The sequence below is a fragment of the Nerophis ophidion genome, linkage group LG11 (genome assembly GCF_033978795.1).
Source record: "Nerophis ophidion isolate RoL-2023_Sa linkage group LG11, RoL_Noph_v1.0, whole genome shotgun sequence".
Lineage (NCBI taxonomy): Eukaryota > Metazoa > Chordata > Actinopteri > Syngnathiformes > Syngnathidae > Nerophis > Nerophis ophidion.
The window spans coordinates 32139303-32152731 of record NC_084621.1 but is presented as its reverse complement, the minus strand read 5'-3'; the positions used below and the strand labels follow the sequence as shown (position 1 = coordinate 32152731).

At 37.9% G+C, this 13429-nt stretch overlaps 1 protein-coding gene across 1 annotated transcript in view; it reads right to left on the bottom strand.

Moving 5' to 3' along the window:
• The window catches only part of msh5 (mutS homolog 5), a 19647-nt gene extending 6218 nt beyond the window's left edge, over positions 1 to 13429 (bottom strand). Inside the window, exons 1-17 of the mRNA XM_061914759.1 lie at positions 13318 to 13429; positions 10229 to 10282; positions 10026 to 10147; positions 9750 to 9859; positions 7471 to 7506; positions 7316 to 7398; positions 7183 to 7228; positions 6030 to 6168; positions 5892 to 5954; positions 5694 to 5822; positions 5545 to 5617; positions 5369 to 5478; positions 5201 to 5281; positions 3170 to 3257; positions 3040 to 3107; positions 2691 to 2809; positions 2486 to 2612 (exon numbers count right to left, since the gene is read on the bottom strand). Of these exons, the coding sequence (XP_061770743.1) occupies positions 2486 to 2612; positions 2691 to 2809; positions 3040 to 3107; positions 3170 to 3257; positions 5201 to 5281; positions 5369 to 5478; positions 5545 to 5617; positions 5694 to 5822; positions 5892 to 5954; positions 6030 to 6168; positions 7183 to 7228; positions 7316 to 7398; positions 7471 to 7506; positions 9750 to 9859; positions 10026 to 10147; positions 10229 to 10282; positions 13318 to 13429 (1560 nt within the window). The remainder of the gene's footprint in view (positions 1 to 2485; positions 2613 to 2690; positions 2810 to 3039; positions 3108 to 3169; positions 3258 to 5200; positions 5282 to 5368; positions 5479 to 5544; positions 5618 to 5693; positions 5823 to 5891; positions 5955 to 6029; positions 6169 to 7182; positions 7229 to 7315; positions 7399 to 7470; positions 7507 to 9749; positions 9860 to 10025; positions 10148 to 10228; positions 10283 to 13317) is intronic.

The window sequence follows — 13429 nt, the reverse complement described above, 5'->3', positions numbered from 1 at the left end:
AAAACAATTATTTAGTACTTATTCACAACATAATTCCTCGTCAGTGTGAAATAGTGTAAAAGCGTATTTTGTTCTTCCTGGTGCGGAGAGGGGGGGGGGTCTAAGAAAATATTTAAGAAGCACTGTATTATACACAGTCTGTGGTTGTAACGCCCATGAGATCAGGTTTTGTTTTGTCATGTTTGGTTTTATTTTTTGGACACTCGGTTCCTGTTCCTGCACTTCCTTGTTTTCTTTGTTACCATGCCAACTCATTCATTTTCACCTTGCCCTCATGTCACACCCCTATCCCCATGTCATGTACCTGTTTTCAATCATCATAGCTATTATTTAAACCGAAAGTTGCCAGGAAGTCAGTCTGGCAACTTTTCATATTCCTCAACTGCCTTCATGCCATGCCATTGCTGTTTATTATTCTGTCCATGCCGCGTAAGTTTTTGGTTTGTTTTATGCCACAGTTAGTGTCTTTTGTTCTTTCGTTCATAGTCATGCCTTCGTGCAAGTGTTTTTTTGTTTTCAGTAGTCAAGTTTGTTCTCCGCCATTGTGCGCGTCATTTGTTTGCCTTTTTGTAGTTTATTAGAGTATTAAATAAAAATGTACTTACATTCACATCTGGCTCGTGCCAACTTTCCTTTGCATTGGCAAAACAAACTATCCCCAAGTCCAAGTCCTCACAGTGGTAATATCTCACTGAAGCAGTAGGTCCCACGCAACTGCAAATTGGGTATGTATGAGGATTTTCCTCAAAATAAAATAATTTTAGGTTTTCGGGTACTATAATTTGTCAACTTGTAGCTGACAGCATCGTACTGTACCTATCGATGTACTGTCCTGTACAATGTTTAACTGATGGAACATAACTCCAGTACTAGCATCACTTGTTCCTTATCCTATTTCACAATTTTCCTGAAAGTTTATTCAAAATCCACCTATAATTTTTGAGCTATGTTGTTGATATAAACAGAGTGAACCCTCTTGACAGTCATCAACTCTCTTTGTCTCTGTGGGTGGAGGCAGGAACGATGTTCTGTCAAATCAAGCTGCTTTGTCAAAAACAGCCACCAGTTGCTATTCCTGTTTAAACAACAGGGATGAGAACAAAATTGTAGTTTGCCATTATTTGAGTCAATGTGAACTTCCTCACACTGTAATAGTCTACATGCTTTGCTTACTGTACGTTAATATACAATGTGAACTTCCTCATTCTGTAAGTGTCTACATGCTTACTGGTAAAAAAAAACACAATAAAATAATACAATTTAAAATAATTACTTTGTTGTAGCGTGAGTTACAATGTCTACATGAGGCAAATGTGCACAAAGTCTACACAATGTAGTTAATTTTTATTTTTAATTCGTTTAAAGAAAAAAACGCTAGTGTTAATGTGCATGCGTTCGCATGCTCAGTAGCGTTAGGAAGCTCTTTTTGACACAGCAGATCGATTCTTCAGAACTCCGGACTCGCGAGCGTACACATACATAGAAGTTGAGACTCATAGTTAAAGTAAAAGTAAAGTTACATAGTAAAAACATCCATCCATCCATCCATTTTCTACCGCTTATTCCCTTTGTCGCGGGGGGCGCTGGTGCCTATCTCAGCTACAATCGGGCAGTTAAAATCTAATTACTTAGTCCTTATCCCTTTTCTGAAAATTCCTAAAAGTTTTTATCAAAATCTACCCAAAACGTTTTGAGTTATGTTATTAACTAATTGACAGACAAACCCCGGTCAACACATAATGGAAGTTATAAAGTTTTTGCACTGTATATGCACAAAATATGACTAAAAATATATCAATCCATCCACCATCCATCCATCCATTTTCTACCGCTTCTCCCTCTAAGGGTTACGGGGCAGCTGGAACCTGCACTCGGCGGAAAGCAGGTCCAACACAGATAGACAGACAAACATTCACACACAAAGGCCACTGTAGTGCTGCCAATCAACCTATTCCCAAGTGTATGTATTTGACTCTTTGAAGGTGGGAGGAAGCCGCACATGTAGAATTCAGGTTAATGCTGCGCTGGTTTTATTTTTGGGCGTGCTGTAAAAGCCAATGTGTGCATGATTTAATGCTGTGTAACGAGACAGTTCAGTAAATATGTTGCTATTGTTGCTTACCGCTGTTGAGCAGTAAGTGATGAAGTTAACAGTACTACAACACAAGTCGACATTGAAATGACCCCTTTCCATCCCAAATGTTATGTCAACAAAAGCAGTCGACCGTGTATGTCGACGTCAACTTAACTGGCATTTCTTTAATGATAGAAATAACACAGTGGACCAGGACTTGATGAGATGGTCTTACGCAGTTTATAATGTGTTATCCTTTTTTACTGAACATAAATTCTTACCCATTCGATTATGATCATGACTTTTGCTGATTGGCAATGAGCTATCATATGGTTGGACTGCCTGAGGTGTGTGACCTAACCAAATGTTGTTGCTTGTCCTACAAGGAACTAACTGTAAAAACTGCTGTACCTGCTTGAGGTAGATGCTCTTTCCGGATGAGTTGGGTCCAGTAATAATTTTGACTCTACCCTGCAACTCCCAGCTCTCAAACGAGTTGGCCACAAACATAGGAGAGCACAGCTCTAAAAGTGGGTGTCTGCAAATAATTAAAAATAGCTGTGTTTTAATGAATAAGGTATTCTTAACAACTCAAATTTGTGAGTCAAGTGCCCACCTGCCCTGAGTGATTTGGATTTTCCGTTGGTTGACAAGCTTGGGTGAGGTGTAGCCGTGCTCCTGGGACGCTTTACTCAACGCCATCAGACAGTCCAGCTCAGCGGCCAGATTCATAACCTTTGAAGAGCAAAAAGGGGCGTCAGATTCATACTTAAAATAATGCACATGAAGTAAAATATCCCCAAAGGTACTTATATTTCTCGATGATGCGAACAGGTCAACAATTATACACTCACCAACCACATGTATATAAATGTGGGTTGCAGTGGTGCACTAGTGCGAGTGCTATGCATCAAACTTTGGGGAATAGTTCCTTAGACATTCCAAATATTACAAATACTCAATACCTTATACAGGGCGGCACTCCTTTCCAGGATGGCGTTCTGCAGCTGGGTCATAATTGCCGTCTCCATGTCTAAGAAACAGGATGTTTAATATCAAGAGCGCATTTTTAAAAATATTTGTTGCCTCAACAACCTTTAATGTCGCAGTGCAAATCCCCCAGAAGATTGTCAAGCTCCTTGGTCCTTTGGCTGCGATAGTGCAGGCGATCTTCTGAAAGAAACTAGCCTCAACACAAACACATAGATGCACATTGGTGAGTTAATATCACAAACACAATCAACTCTTCTATTACAATTGTTTAAAAATAGTTCTGACAGAGGCCAAAACATTTATCACAAGTAAAATTAATGGGCATCAACAATCTATTCCGCCCATAAAGCCCTCGAAAAAACATCCAAAAACTTCCAACAATACTCCATTTACATGTCGTGACCTGTATATCAACCAAGCAACATTGTTATTATAAGAGCTCACGCCGAGGAACTACTTTTAGCTCCGCCTTGATCACGGAGGTAACTAGCCTGAGCAGCTATAGACATACTGAGCTGCTGCATTGACTCTGAGTTGGTAAAAGTTGATGCTAGATTTTAAATCATACATCAATCACACTTGTACAGTAAAATCTTGTGGCCGTAAGCCGAGAAGTTGGTCAACTTCGAAATTAAATTTAGACTTGAAGACATTGCTAGGAAGACACGACAGGATGCTCATTTGCTCCCACTTAATTTTTTTACTTGAGCAAGGATTGGGGGTCACTTCTTTAACACTGAGGTTTAAACTTGTTGCTCAATATCCATATGATCAGGCTATAAAATATAAGGTTCTGATCATAATTTGTTCTAAAGTAGTTGTTGTTGGCTTTTATGAAGACTGCTGTAACTAGCAGTGTTGTTATTGTTGAAGGAAAGCACGAACGTTGTGATGTGTCTGTGAAATCATTGCGCCGCCGTAATGCTTGAAATGACCAAAATACGGTAGATGTTATTATGCACATGCCTGTTACTACATTACATATATACTTACAGGATGTATATACAACGCTGAAGGAGGTTGTTGGTTGTTTTATAGAACACTTAATAGACAGAAAAGATCAAATTCACATTACCTGCATTGTTAGCCATCTTATTACTATTGTCTAATTATAAGTTAGAATGCATAAAAAATGTAAATGATAGGTAAAATTCCAAAAGAAAGTGCAGTTCCCCTTTAAGTCTGAAAACTAATTACAAACAACTAATTTATTATATTTTTTAGAGTGCATGAGAAAGTAGCTCTGTGACCACTCGGTCATTTATTAACAAGTATACAGCACACCACAACAGCACTAGAACCCATATTGTAATGCTAAAGAGTTCACCAATGCAGCAAGTGTAGCACATAAGTTTCAGCATACTATCAAAAACAAGAAGTAAATAATGCCAGTATTCAGTTTTGGAGCCTAGCCAATATATGGTCATAATTACTGGGATGTTTCTGATGTTACCTAGCGACGACTGCAGGGTGCTCAAGGAGTCTGAATTCCGAGGTTGTGCAAAGAAGCGGATAACTTCCTGTCTCCGGTTTTACACAGCGAGGTCTACGGTTGGGCGCAGAAACCACTGACTAATGCATACAAGGACATTGTTCACAGATGGTGTCAGACAAAAAACATAATAATAGAGTTACATGAAGTTGAGATTTTATTTTTTATCCAAATATTACTTAAATGAAGGTATTCAAACAGAACAATACCGATGTAATGTACCAAATATCTATCTATCTGTCTATCCATCTATCTATCCATCTATCTATCTATTTATCTATCTATCTATCTATCTATCTATCTATCTATCTATCTATCTATCTATCTATCTATCTATCTATCTATCTATCTATCTATCTATCTATCTATCTATCTATCTATCCATCCATCCATCCATCCATCCATCCATCCATCCATCTATCTATCTATCTATCTATCTATATATCTGTCTGTCTGTCTGTCTGTCTGTCTGTCTGTCTGTCTGCCATAAAAGTACAACATGTCAATCAAGTAAATCTAGCCAAATGTCTGCTACCAGGATTGGACGGGAGGTTTTACACAGACAAATACACCAAAAGGGAAAATACAAGAAATGAAAACCAGGGTGAAGATAATTTTAGATGTTAAGTTAATGGACCCACCATGAAATCAAGCCCCTCTAACTCAAAGTCTTCTTTCTCCACCATGCTAGGCAACCGAGGAATGGACAGCAAAAACCCAATCTGATGGGAGAGTAATGTATGAGCATCAGTAGGTTTGTGATTGTAGCCTTTTGTGTTGTACAACATAAATGAGCATATATTTGAGACCAGAGGTAGGTAGATGACACAGCAGGAGGGGATGCTGGTATCCAGGTGTTCCAGCTCTCTTCTCGCAACATCAGTCAGGAAGTCCGACAAGCCTGCCATCTGCCTTTTCTCTGAAAGAGAAAAGCAGTAAATAAGACTTGTGTTCATTTCAGCAGCTACTACCATTCTCAACTCACTCTCATCAATTGCGGGATCTACATTTGGTTTGATGGACAGACATTTCTCGGCTGCACTGGTTTCGAAGTCCACCTGTATGTGAGCAATAAGAAGAATTCATTTCATGAAATGAGGAATGCAACAAATGAGAAGAGATTTTCTCTCAAACCACGCGGCTGATGAGGGAGGCGATGTGGTGGAGGTCATCAGAGAAGCCTTCACTGATGTCCCGGAAAACATGAATGGACTGAGGCAGGTGACGCACCATGTCTCTAATACACACAGCACTGAACACGGTCTGAAAAGGACACACAGAGCTTCCCGTCACACTAAAACAACATAGATGAGTCGTGACTGGTGATCGTACCTTATAGAGATTCTGCCAGTCTGTTACTTTTGTGTGTGAGAGAGACATCCTGCGTAGAAGCGTCTGCAACACATAATCAGGCTTTTTCTGGTGGTAAACATTCACAGGTGTAGTTGAGGTTTTTTTGGTCATAATTACTGGGATGTTTCTGATGTTACGTAGCGACGACTGCAGGGTGCTCAAGGAGTCTGAATTCCGAGGTTGTGCAAAGAAGTGGATAACTTCCTGTCTCCGGTGTAACACAGCGAGGTTCACGGTTGGGCGCAGAAACCACTGACTAATGCATACAAGGACATTGTTCACAGATGGTGTCAGACGAAAAACATAGTAATAGAGTTACATGAAGTTAAGATTTTATCTTTTATCCAAATATTACTTAAATGAAGGTATTCAAACAACAATACTGATGTAATGTACCAAATAAGTATCTATCTATCTATCTATATATCTATCTATATATATATATATGTATATATATATATACGTATATATATATACTGTATATCTATCTATCTATCCATCCATCCATCCATCCATCCATCCATATATATATATATATATATATATATATATATATATATATATATATATATATATACATACATATATATATATATGTATATATATATATATATGTATATAACATATATATATATATATATATATATATATATATATATATATATATATATGTGTAGTACACAGCAGTTACAGGTACTCAAAGCGTTCTGATGCAGTCACCTCATTCACCAACTGGTGATGCAGCATCAGTACCAACTGGGGTTAAAGTATCCGGGTCAAGAACACTTTGATATGATCACAGGAGAACTGAACCACTTCACCACCTGAACTATGCTGCCCCACAATGAACTTATACTGATATAAGTTCCAGAGGGAAGGCAGAAAAGCAAAAGTCGGGGGTCACTTCTTTAACACTGATGTTTTAATTTAATTTAATTTGTGGCCTAGTGGAGATAAATTTATAATTGAAAAAGGGGCCCTGAAACAGAACCTCGGGGAAAATCAGAAGGTTGGAAGTTGATCATTCTGGCACGTCCAGTTATCTAAAAAAGACTAAGAAATTATTTCTTTATCCGTGATTATACTCAAAGGAAAGTTTAATTTCAATGGGTCTGTCTTTATATACTTTTATTAATTTTAATCTAATAATATTCTGAATTGTATTAATATGCCCATCAAAAGTGTGCAATAATAGTATGGTCAATATGTTATCTTGTTTAGGCATATCTGTTTTGTATATTTTAAATTATGAGAATCAAAGGTTTCTCACCGTAGAAGTTTGGAGCCATACTTGGACCTACAGCAGTTTAGAATTCCTGAAACACATGGTAATGAAAAGCATTGATGCAGTGTTTTGATTTGTTGTCGAGAAATGATTCTGTGGTGTTTCTTTCCCAGTATACCATAGAGACTAAATCCTTCTTTTTCGCCCGAATGAAGCTTGTACACCGACGGGTGGAGCTCTGATTTAAAGATCTGCAGGACACTGGGACAAATGTGTTGATCAGTACCACGATGCCATGTATTTAGTGTGGGGTTCTTTGCTAATGCCTCTTACCTGTATGCCTCTTTATCAATGTACACAACATCCTTACTGGATTTGGGACAAAAAAGTCAATAGCAGAATGCTAAAAAAAAAAATCATCAATTACTAATAAAGAGAATGTCAAATGGTTTATGTAGGGCTGAGTGATATGATTGAAAAATCTATCACGACTAGGTGTTTTATATCTGTCTATACACTATATTGATAATTGATTATATTTTTATGACCTACGGAAAATTAGGACCAGGAGAAAATTATATTAAATGTTTTATTTCAAATGCAATCTTCCTCTTATCATAATCCTCTTAACAATGAAGTTAGCTAGGAAATGAAATGTCAACACAACCATTGAAAACACAAAAAGTCGATGTAAACAACATTCTAAAATCACATTGAACACTTAAAAATAACCTATTAAAAAGAAGATGCAAAAATAAGAAATTATTAAGAAATGGTTCATAAAGTGCAACAAAATTGTGCAAAGTGTGAAAATACAAATATAGAGAAACCTTAGAAGAACTATTTACTGCAGGTCTAGTGCCAGGAAGTTACGGTTGTGCTCTAAAAGGTGAGCATGGCTAAGGTGATGTGGTATTACTGATCTAGGTGGGGATGAAACGCATTGCATAATTTACAGACAAAATTGGTCTGACTGCAGTCCGTTTGAAAAATTTCAAACAACTGCCATACTGTCGAGGTAACTTTTCCGATTTTATTCAGAATTTTTTCGGTGTCTGCAGCAGTCATTTTTACTTTCTCTTCTTACTCCATGCACAGAAATCAACCGCGAGACAACAAGATAGCGCAACTAAACCTGATACTGTTACTTGATTGGCTGTTAGTGTGTAACTCCCACTGATCAGTGATCACTTCCTATGTTGCTTAGTTAACAGCGGAAGAGTGTCTTTGTTCATGCAACCAACTTTTCTTCACAACTTACGGTTTCTTCCAACGAAGAAGAAAAAAATATATTGAACGGTTTATCGAACATGTCCATCCATCCATCCATTTTTTTACCGCTTATTCCCTTTGGGGTCGCGGCGGGCGCTGGTGCCTATCTCTATGGCGATATATATTATATTGTTTTATCGCCCAGCCCTAGATTTATGTATGTCATACTTGCCAACCCTCCCGGATTTTCCAGGAGACTCCCGAAATTCAGCGCCTCTCCCGAAAACCTCCCGGGACAAATTTTCTCCAGAAAATCTCCCGAAATTCAGGCGGAGCTGGAGGCCACGCCCCCTCTAGCTCCTGACCTGACTCAGGGTTGTGACCCTCTTAAACAGGACAATACCGCCATCTACTGTACATAGAATAGAATGTAAATATATTCTACTTTTAAGTGCAGTCAAAGAACATGCATTGGGGAGTCTGTTCTGAAGCACACAGTAAAGAGCCATAATTTCATCACGTCGCCTGGTTATTGACTCCAACCCAATATATTACACCGTCGACGAGCAAAATTAAGAAATATGCTTGCAAGTTCCAGAACGATTGGAAACAACAATTTCAAATTATCCAGGAGAGTTCGAAGGGGAAGGGGTATGTTGCCTGTAAATTTTGTAGAACAGACTTCTCCATTGAACTTGGCGGCCGAACGGATATACTCAGCCATGAAGGGTCAGTCAGCGAAGCACAAAGCGTCCGCAGCGCAGCATCGTTCACAACCCAGTGTTATGGCCCACCTCGCAAAATGGAAACCAGATGGTGTATCTTATGCTAAGACAAAGATGGCTATGCTGATAGCTGGAAGCAACATCCCGTTGTCATTTGCGGATGTCTATAAAAAATCCGTGAAGGATGTTCCCGGATTCGGAGATCGCTCGCCAATACGCAAATGGCAGAACAAAGGTTACTCAAATAGTGAAAGGTAAGTGTTTTTTTGATTTTGTAGTAACCAGCAAGCACAGTACAGTTAGTAGAAAAACTGTGTTTTTATTACTGTGTATTTGATAGGTGCCGTCAGAAATTAAACTATTTATTTTATTTATATATATAATAAAATAAATATGTATAGCTAGAATTCACTGAAAGACAAGTATTTCATACATATATATATATATATATATATGTCTTGATTGGATTATCCAGAGAATTATATATATATATGAAATACTCGAGTTGGTGAATTATACGCCACCCCTCTTAACTGCACCCCCCGCCCCAACCACACCCCCAACCACGCCCCCCCCCCCCCCCCCCCACCCACCCCATCGCACCTCCCAAAATCGGAGGTCTCAAGGTTGGCAAGTATGATGTATGTGCAGATTGTTTCATGTAAGTGCGCTTACAGTGTGTAGACATGAAATTGCAGGATAGGAACGCCAATACTGCTGTCTTCCAGCTCAACTCCCACTCTTCTCCTGTCCAGACATTTTAAAAGAGCTCCAAGTGCCCTCAGCTATCCCCCCACCCCACGCGCACACACACACACACACACACACACACACACACACACACACACACACACACACACACACACACACACACACACACACTTTATATGCAGGCTATAAAACTGGCACTTCATGGGCTGGTATGTAGTACAGTACCAGCAGCAGGCTCACCATTAGTGGAGAGTCAAATGAGATACAGGAGGAGAGGTACGCCAACTTCTCTGTCTCTGAAATGGAGGCAGGAAGAAAAGGCAGATGGACTGAAAGTAATCTCTGCTTGCTGAGTTCCAGACCTATCACATTCAAAGTACAGACAAAATTACAATGTGAGATTTGGAAACAAATTGCATGTTTTACTTTAAGCGTTTGTTTACCAAAGTCAACATATGGATAGGTAACCACCTCTGGCTTGTAATCCAGGTTTGAACCTGAGAGGAATTGAACAAAAAAAATCCAATATAGTTGGTTACGTAATGTTAGAATTGTATTATCAGTGCACCCATTACAATACAAGCCTTGTAAGTCAGTACACAACAAAAAACAAAACAGTTTTCATCCCTTATCACACTTGTTAACAGCCAACGTCAAGCTTTACTTATTTCATATCATTGCCTTGACCCAGAAACAGCTTGTCTTAGGTCCTAAAACACGACAAAACAACTCCGTTGGCACATTGGACTTCCCTAATTCTCTACAAAAGTTGATTACCCTTCTGAGACCTACAAAACATATTTACAAAAATAGGTAAAATGAGGAATCAAAAGTAAAACAAAAAATGCATCATTAATCAAAAAATTGCAATAAATCATAAATTGTCTTTGGTGAGAATACAGCACAATATATTGTTTTATTCAATGTCCATCGTCACACACAAGAATGTTCCATGCCAACTGAATTATTATGTCAGTCGTAATTTTTTGTACTGTGAAGAAAAGTACGTTTTATGAATTTGAAAAATATGTTCAATGTTTTTATATTATCTACCGTTGACTGGAGACTAGTCAAAGGTGTACTGAGGCATAATTTTATTTTGAAGCCGCTAACCCACATTTGTTTTCACTTTTTTATAAATGTGAAAAAATGTTTATACTTTTTTTTAATCACACTTGAATTTTGTTTTGTAATAAAACTAAATCATCTTAAAGCTATTGTTCAATTGTTTGTGTTTTTGGTGCACAATACCATATGTAGCATAATGGAAAAAAAGTTGCACATGTTCCTAACAAAACCCTGCCCGTGATTTGATCAACGTCAAAGTTACATTATACATACACTAATACTGTGCGCTATGGGAGACTAAATGAATGTCTGGGGAAATTTTCCATTATAGTCCCAATCAATGCAGGAACGCATGTTTTGGGTCTACCTCGCTTCTGGCGCTAATTCTGTTGGTATAGGCACGAGCTTGTGACCCTAATGAGGACAAGCAGTATATAAAAAAACTAATATATGAAAAAGTAGTAAGTCCTCATGTCTATCACAGAGAACATTGAAAAAATGTGTTGTTTTTAGTATCATAAAGATAACTGTACCTACTCAAACAATAGATTAAACACTCGAACACTGAAAAAAAAACAACCTTCTACAAACGTGTAAAAACACAAAACCTGGATAAATGTTATAACTAACATTTCTTGTGCCAACAAAACATGCTGGTTGGTAAGGCAGCCTTGTAAAAAAAAGACAAATCCTTAGTTTCCTGGGGCGGTTTAGCTCGGTTGGTAGAGTGGCCGTGCCAGCAACTTGAGGGTTGCAGGTTCAATTCCCGCCTCTGCCAACCTAGTCACTGCCGTTGTGTCCTTGGGCAAGAAACTTTACCCACCTGCTCCCAGTGCCACCCACACTGGTTTGAATGTAACTTAGATATTGGGTTTCACTATGTAAAGCGCTTTGAGTCACTAGAGAAAAAGCGCTATATAAATATAATTCACTTCACTTCACGACATTCAACAAATGACATCACTGCAAAGTCCAGTGTATCCTTACCTTTCCATCGCTTTTATTCTTGTAGAACAGAGGTGTCAGAGGTGAGGGCCACATTGCAGTTACGGCTGCCCTCAGAGGGTTGCTTGTAATAGTGAATAAATATATAAATATAAATGTATAAGGTTTTGCTTTATGATATTATAACGCAATTGCCATGCATTTAATTATGTATATTTTTATGTACGCTGTAAAAAAAAATCTTTAAAAAATGGAAAGAAGTACCATTGTTTTTTTTTACTTTGAAACTACCTTTTTTTTGTTTTAGCTTTTTTTTTTGCCGTATACGTCACAATGGGAATTTGTCTGCACTCCGCCCATACCATCAGATCCGTCATACTGGAAATACGGAAAAAAAATTTAAAAAATGTGCTGTCATTCACAATCCCTATATAAGATAGGAACACAGATGTTTGTCTTTTTGTTTATGCATTCTGAATCGTAAATAATAAAATAAATGAATAAATAAAAAGCTAATAATTGACTTAATGGGAGCTCCTCTATTCTGCCGACAAAGCCCTCTAAATAACTATCCAAAAACCGCTAACAATAATGCATTGACATATCGTGACCGGAATATTAACCAAATATGAGCAATATTGTTATTATAAGTGCTAACAACATACAAACTATTTTTAAGAGCGTTAACTAGCTTATGCTGCATTCATTGAGCTGACCGGTGTACTGATGCTGCTAAGGCTGCATCGCCGATTGGCTAGTAAAAAACATATTTAGGATTATAAATCAAGTTTCTCATCCCAATAATAGGAGGCTTTTCCCATAAATCGATAAGTTCTTCATCTGTGACCTTTAATTTAGACCTGGAGATAGAGAAAAAGACACGACAAGATCTAAGACCTTAGCGTCTGATGTCTGCAGGTAGCAACGTTTACTTTTAACCCTTCGTGAGGATTATGATTAACTCTTCATATAAACGGGAAATAAGAATATCCTATCAGTCGGCATTGCAGTGAGAGCAGACATTGTACAGTAAGTAATTGTTTTATGATGGTCATAGTTTGTATTTCTTGTTTGAAACTTAGCAATGATGATGCTATTCTGTTTGGCACATAGCATCTAAAACTTGTTACTCATCCTCCTTACATTCAGGCCCAAAAATATAAGGTTGTGGATCATATATTTTCCCAAAGTAATCAGTTTTGTCTCTCACCAAGTCTTCTTGATTTACATTGTTGGTGGGGAAGGGATCTTTGGTTCTCACCTCTACGTTATGGATAACATGACTTCCTTGCTCACTAGCTCTCAAAATGTCTCCGGAAATTTTGTCAGATTTTTACTATTTTGATTATATCTATTTACTCGCAAACATTGTCAGTTTTTAGTGGTATAAATGAGATATATATGAGAATAGTTTCAATATAGATAAAACTTGTTTTACATTATATTGGTACTCTAAGTTTAAAACATTTGGTGTTAACAAAGTGCTTGATTTAAGGAGGTTATATTCTTAAGAACTCACCCAGCTGAAGCAGGAAGCGGGTCATACAGCGCTCCTGTTTTGCACTGGTGACAATCACTTGAGGAGAAATCTCCTGGATGACTAAATGATAATCATGTGATGAGGAAAACAT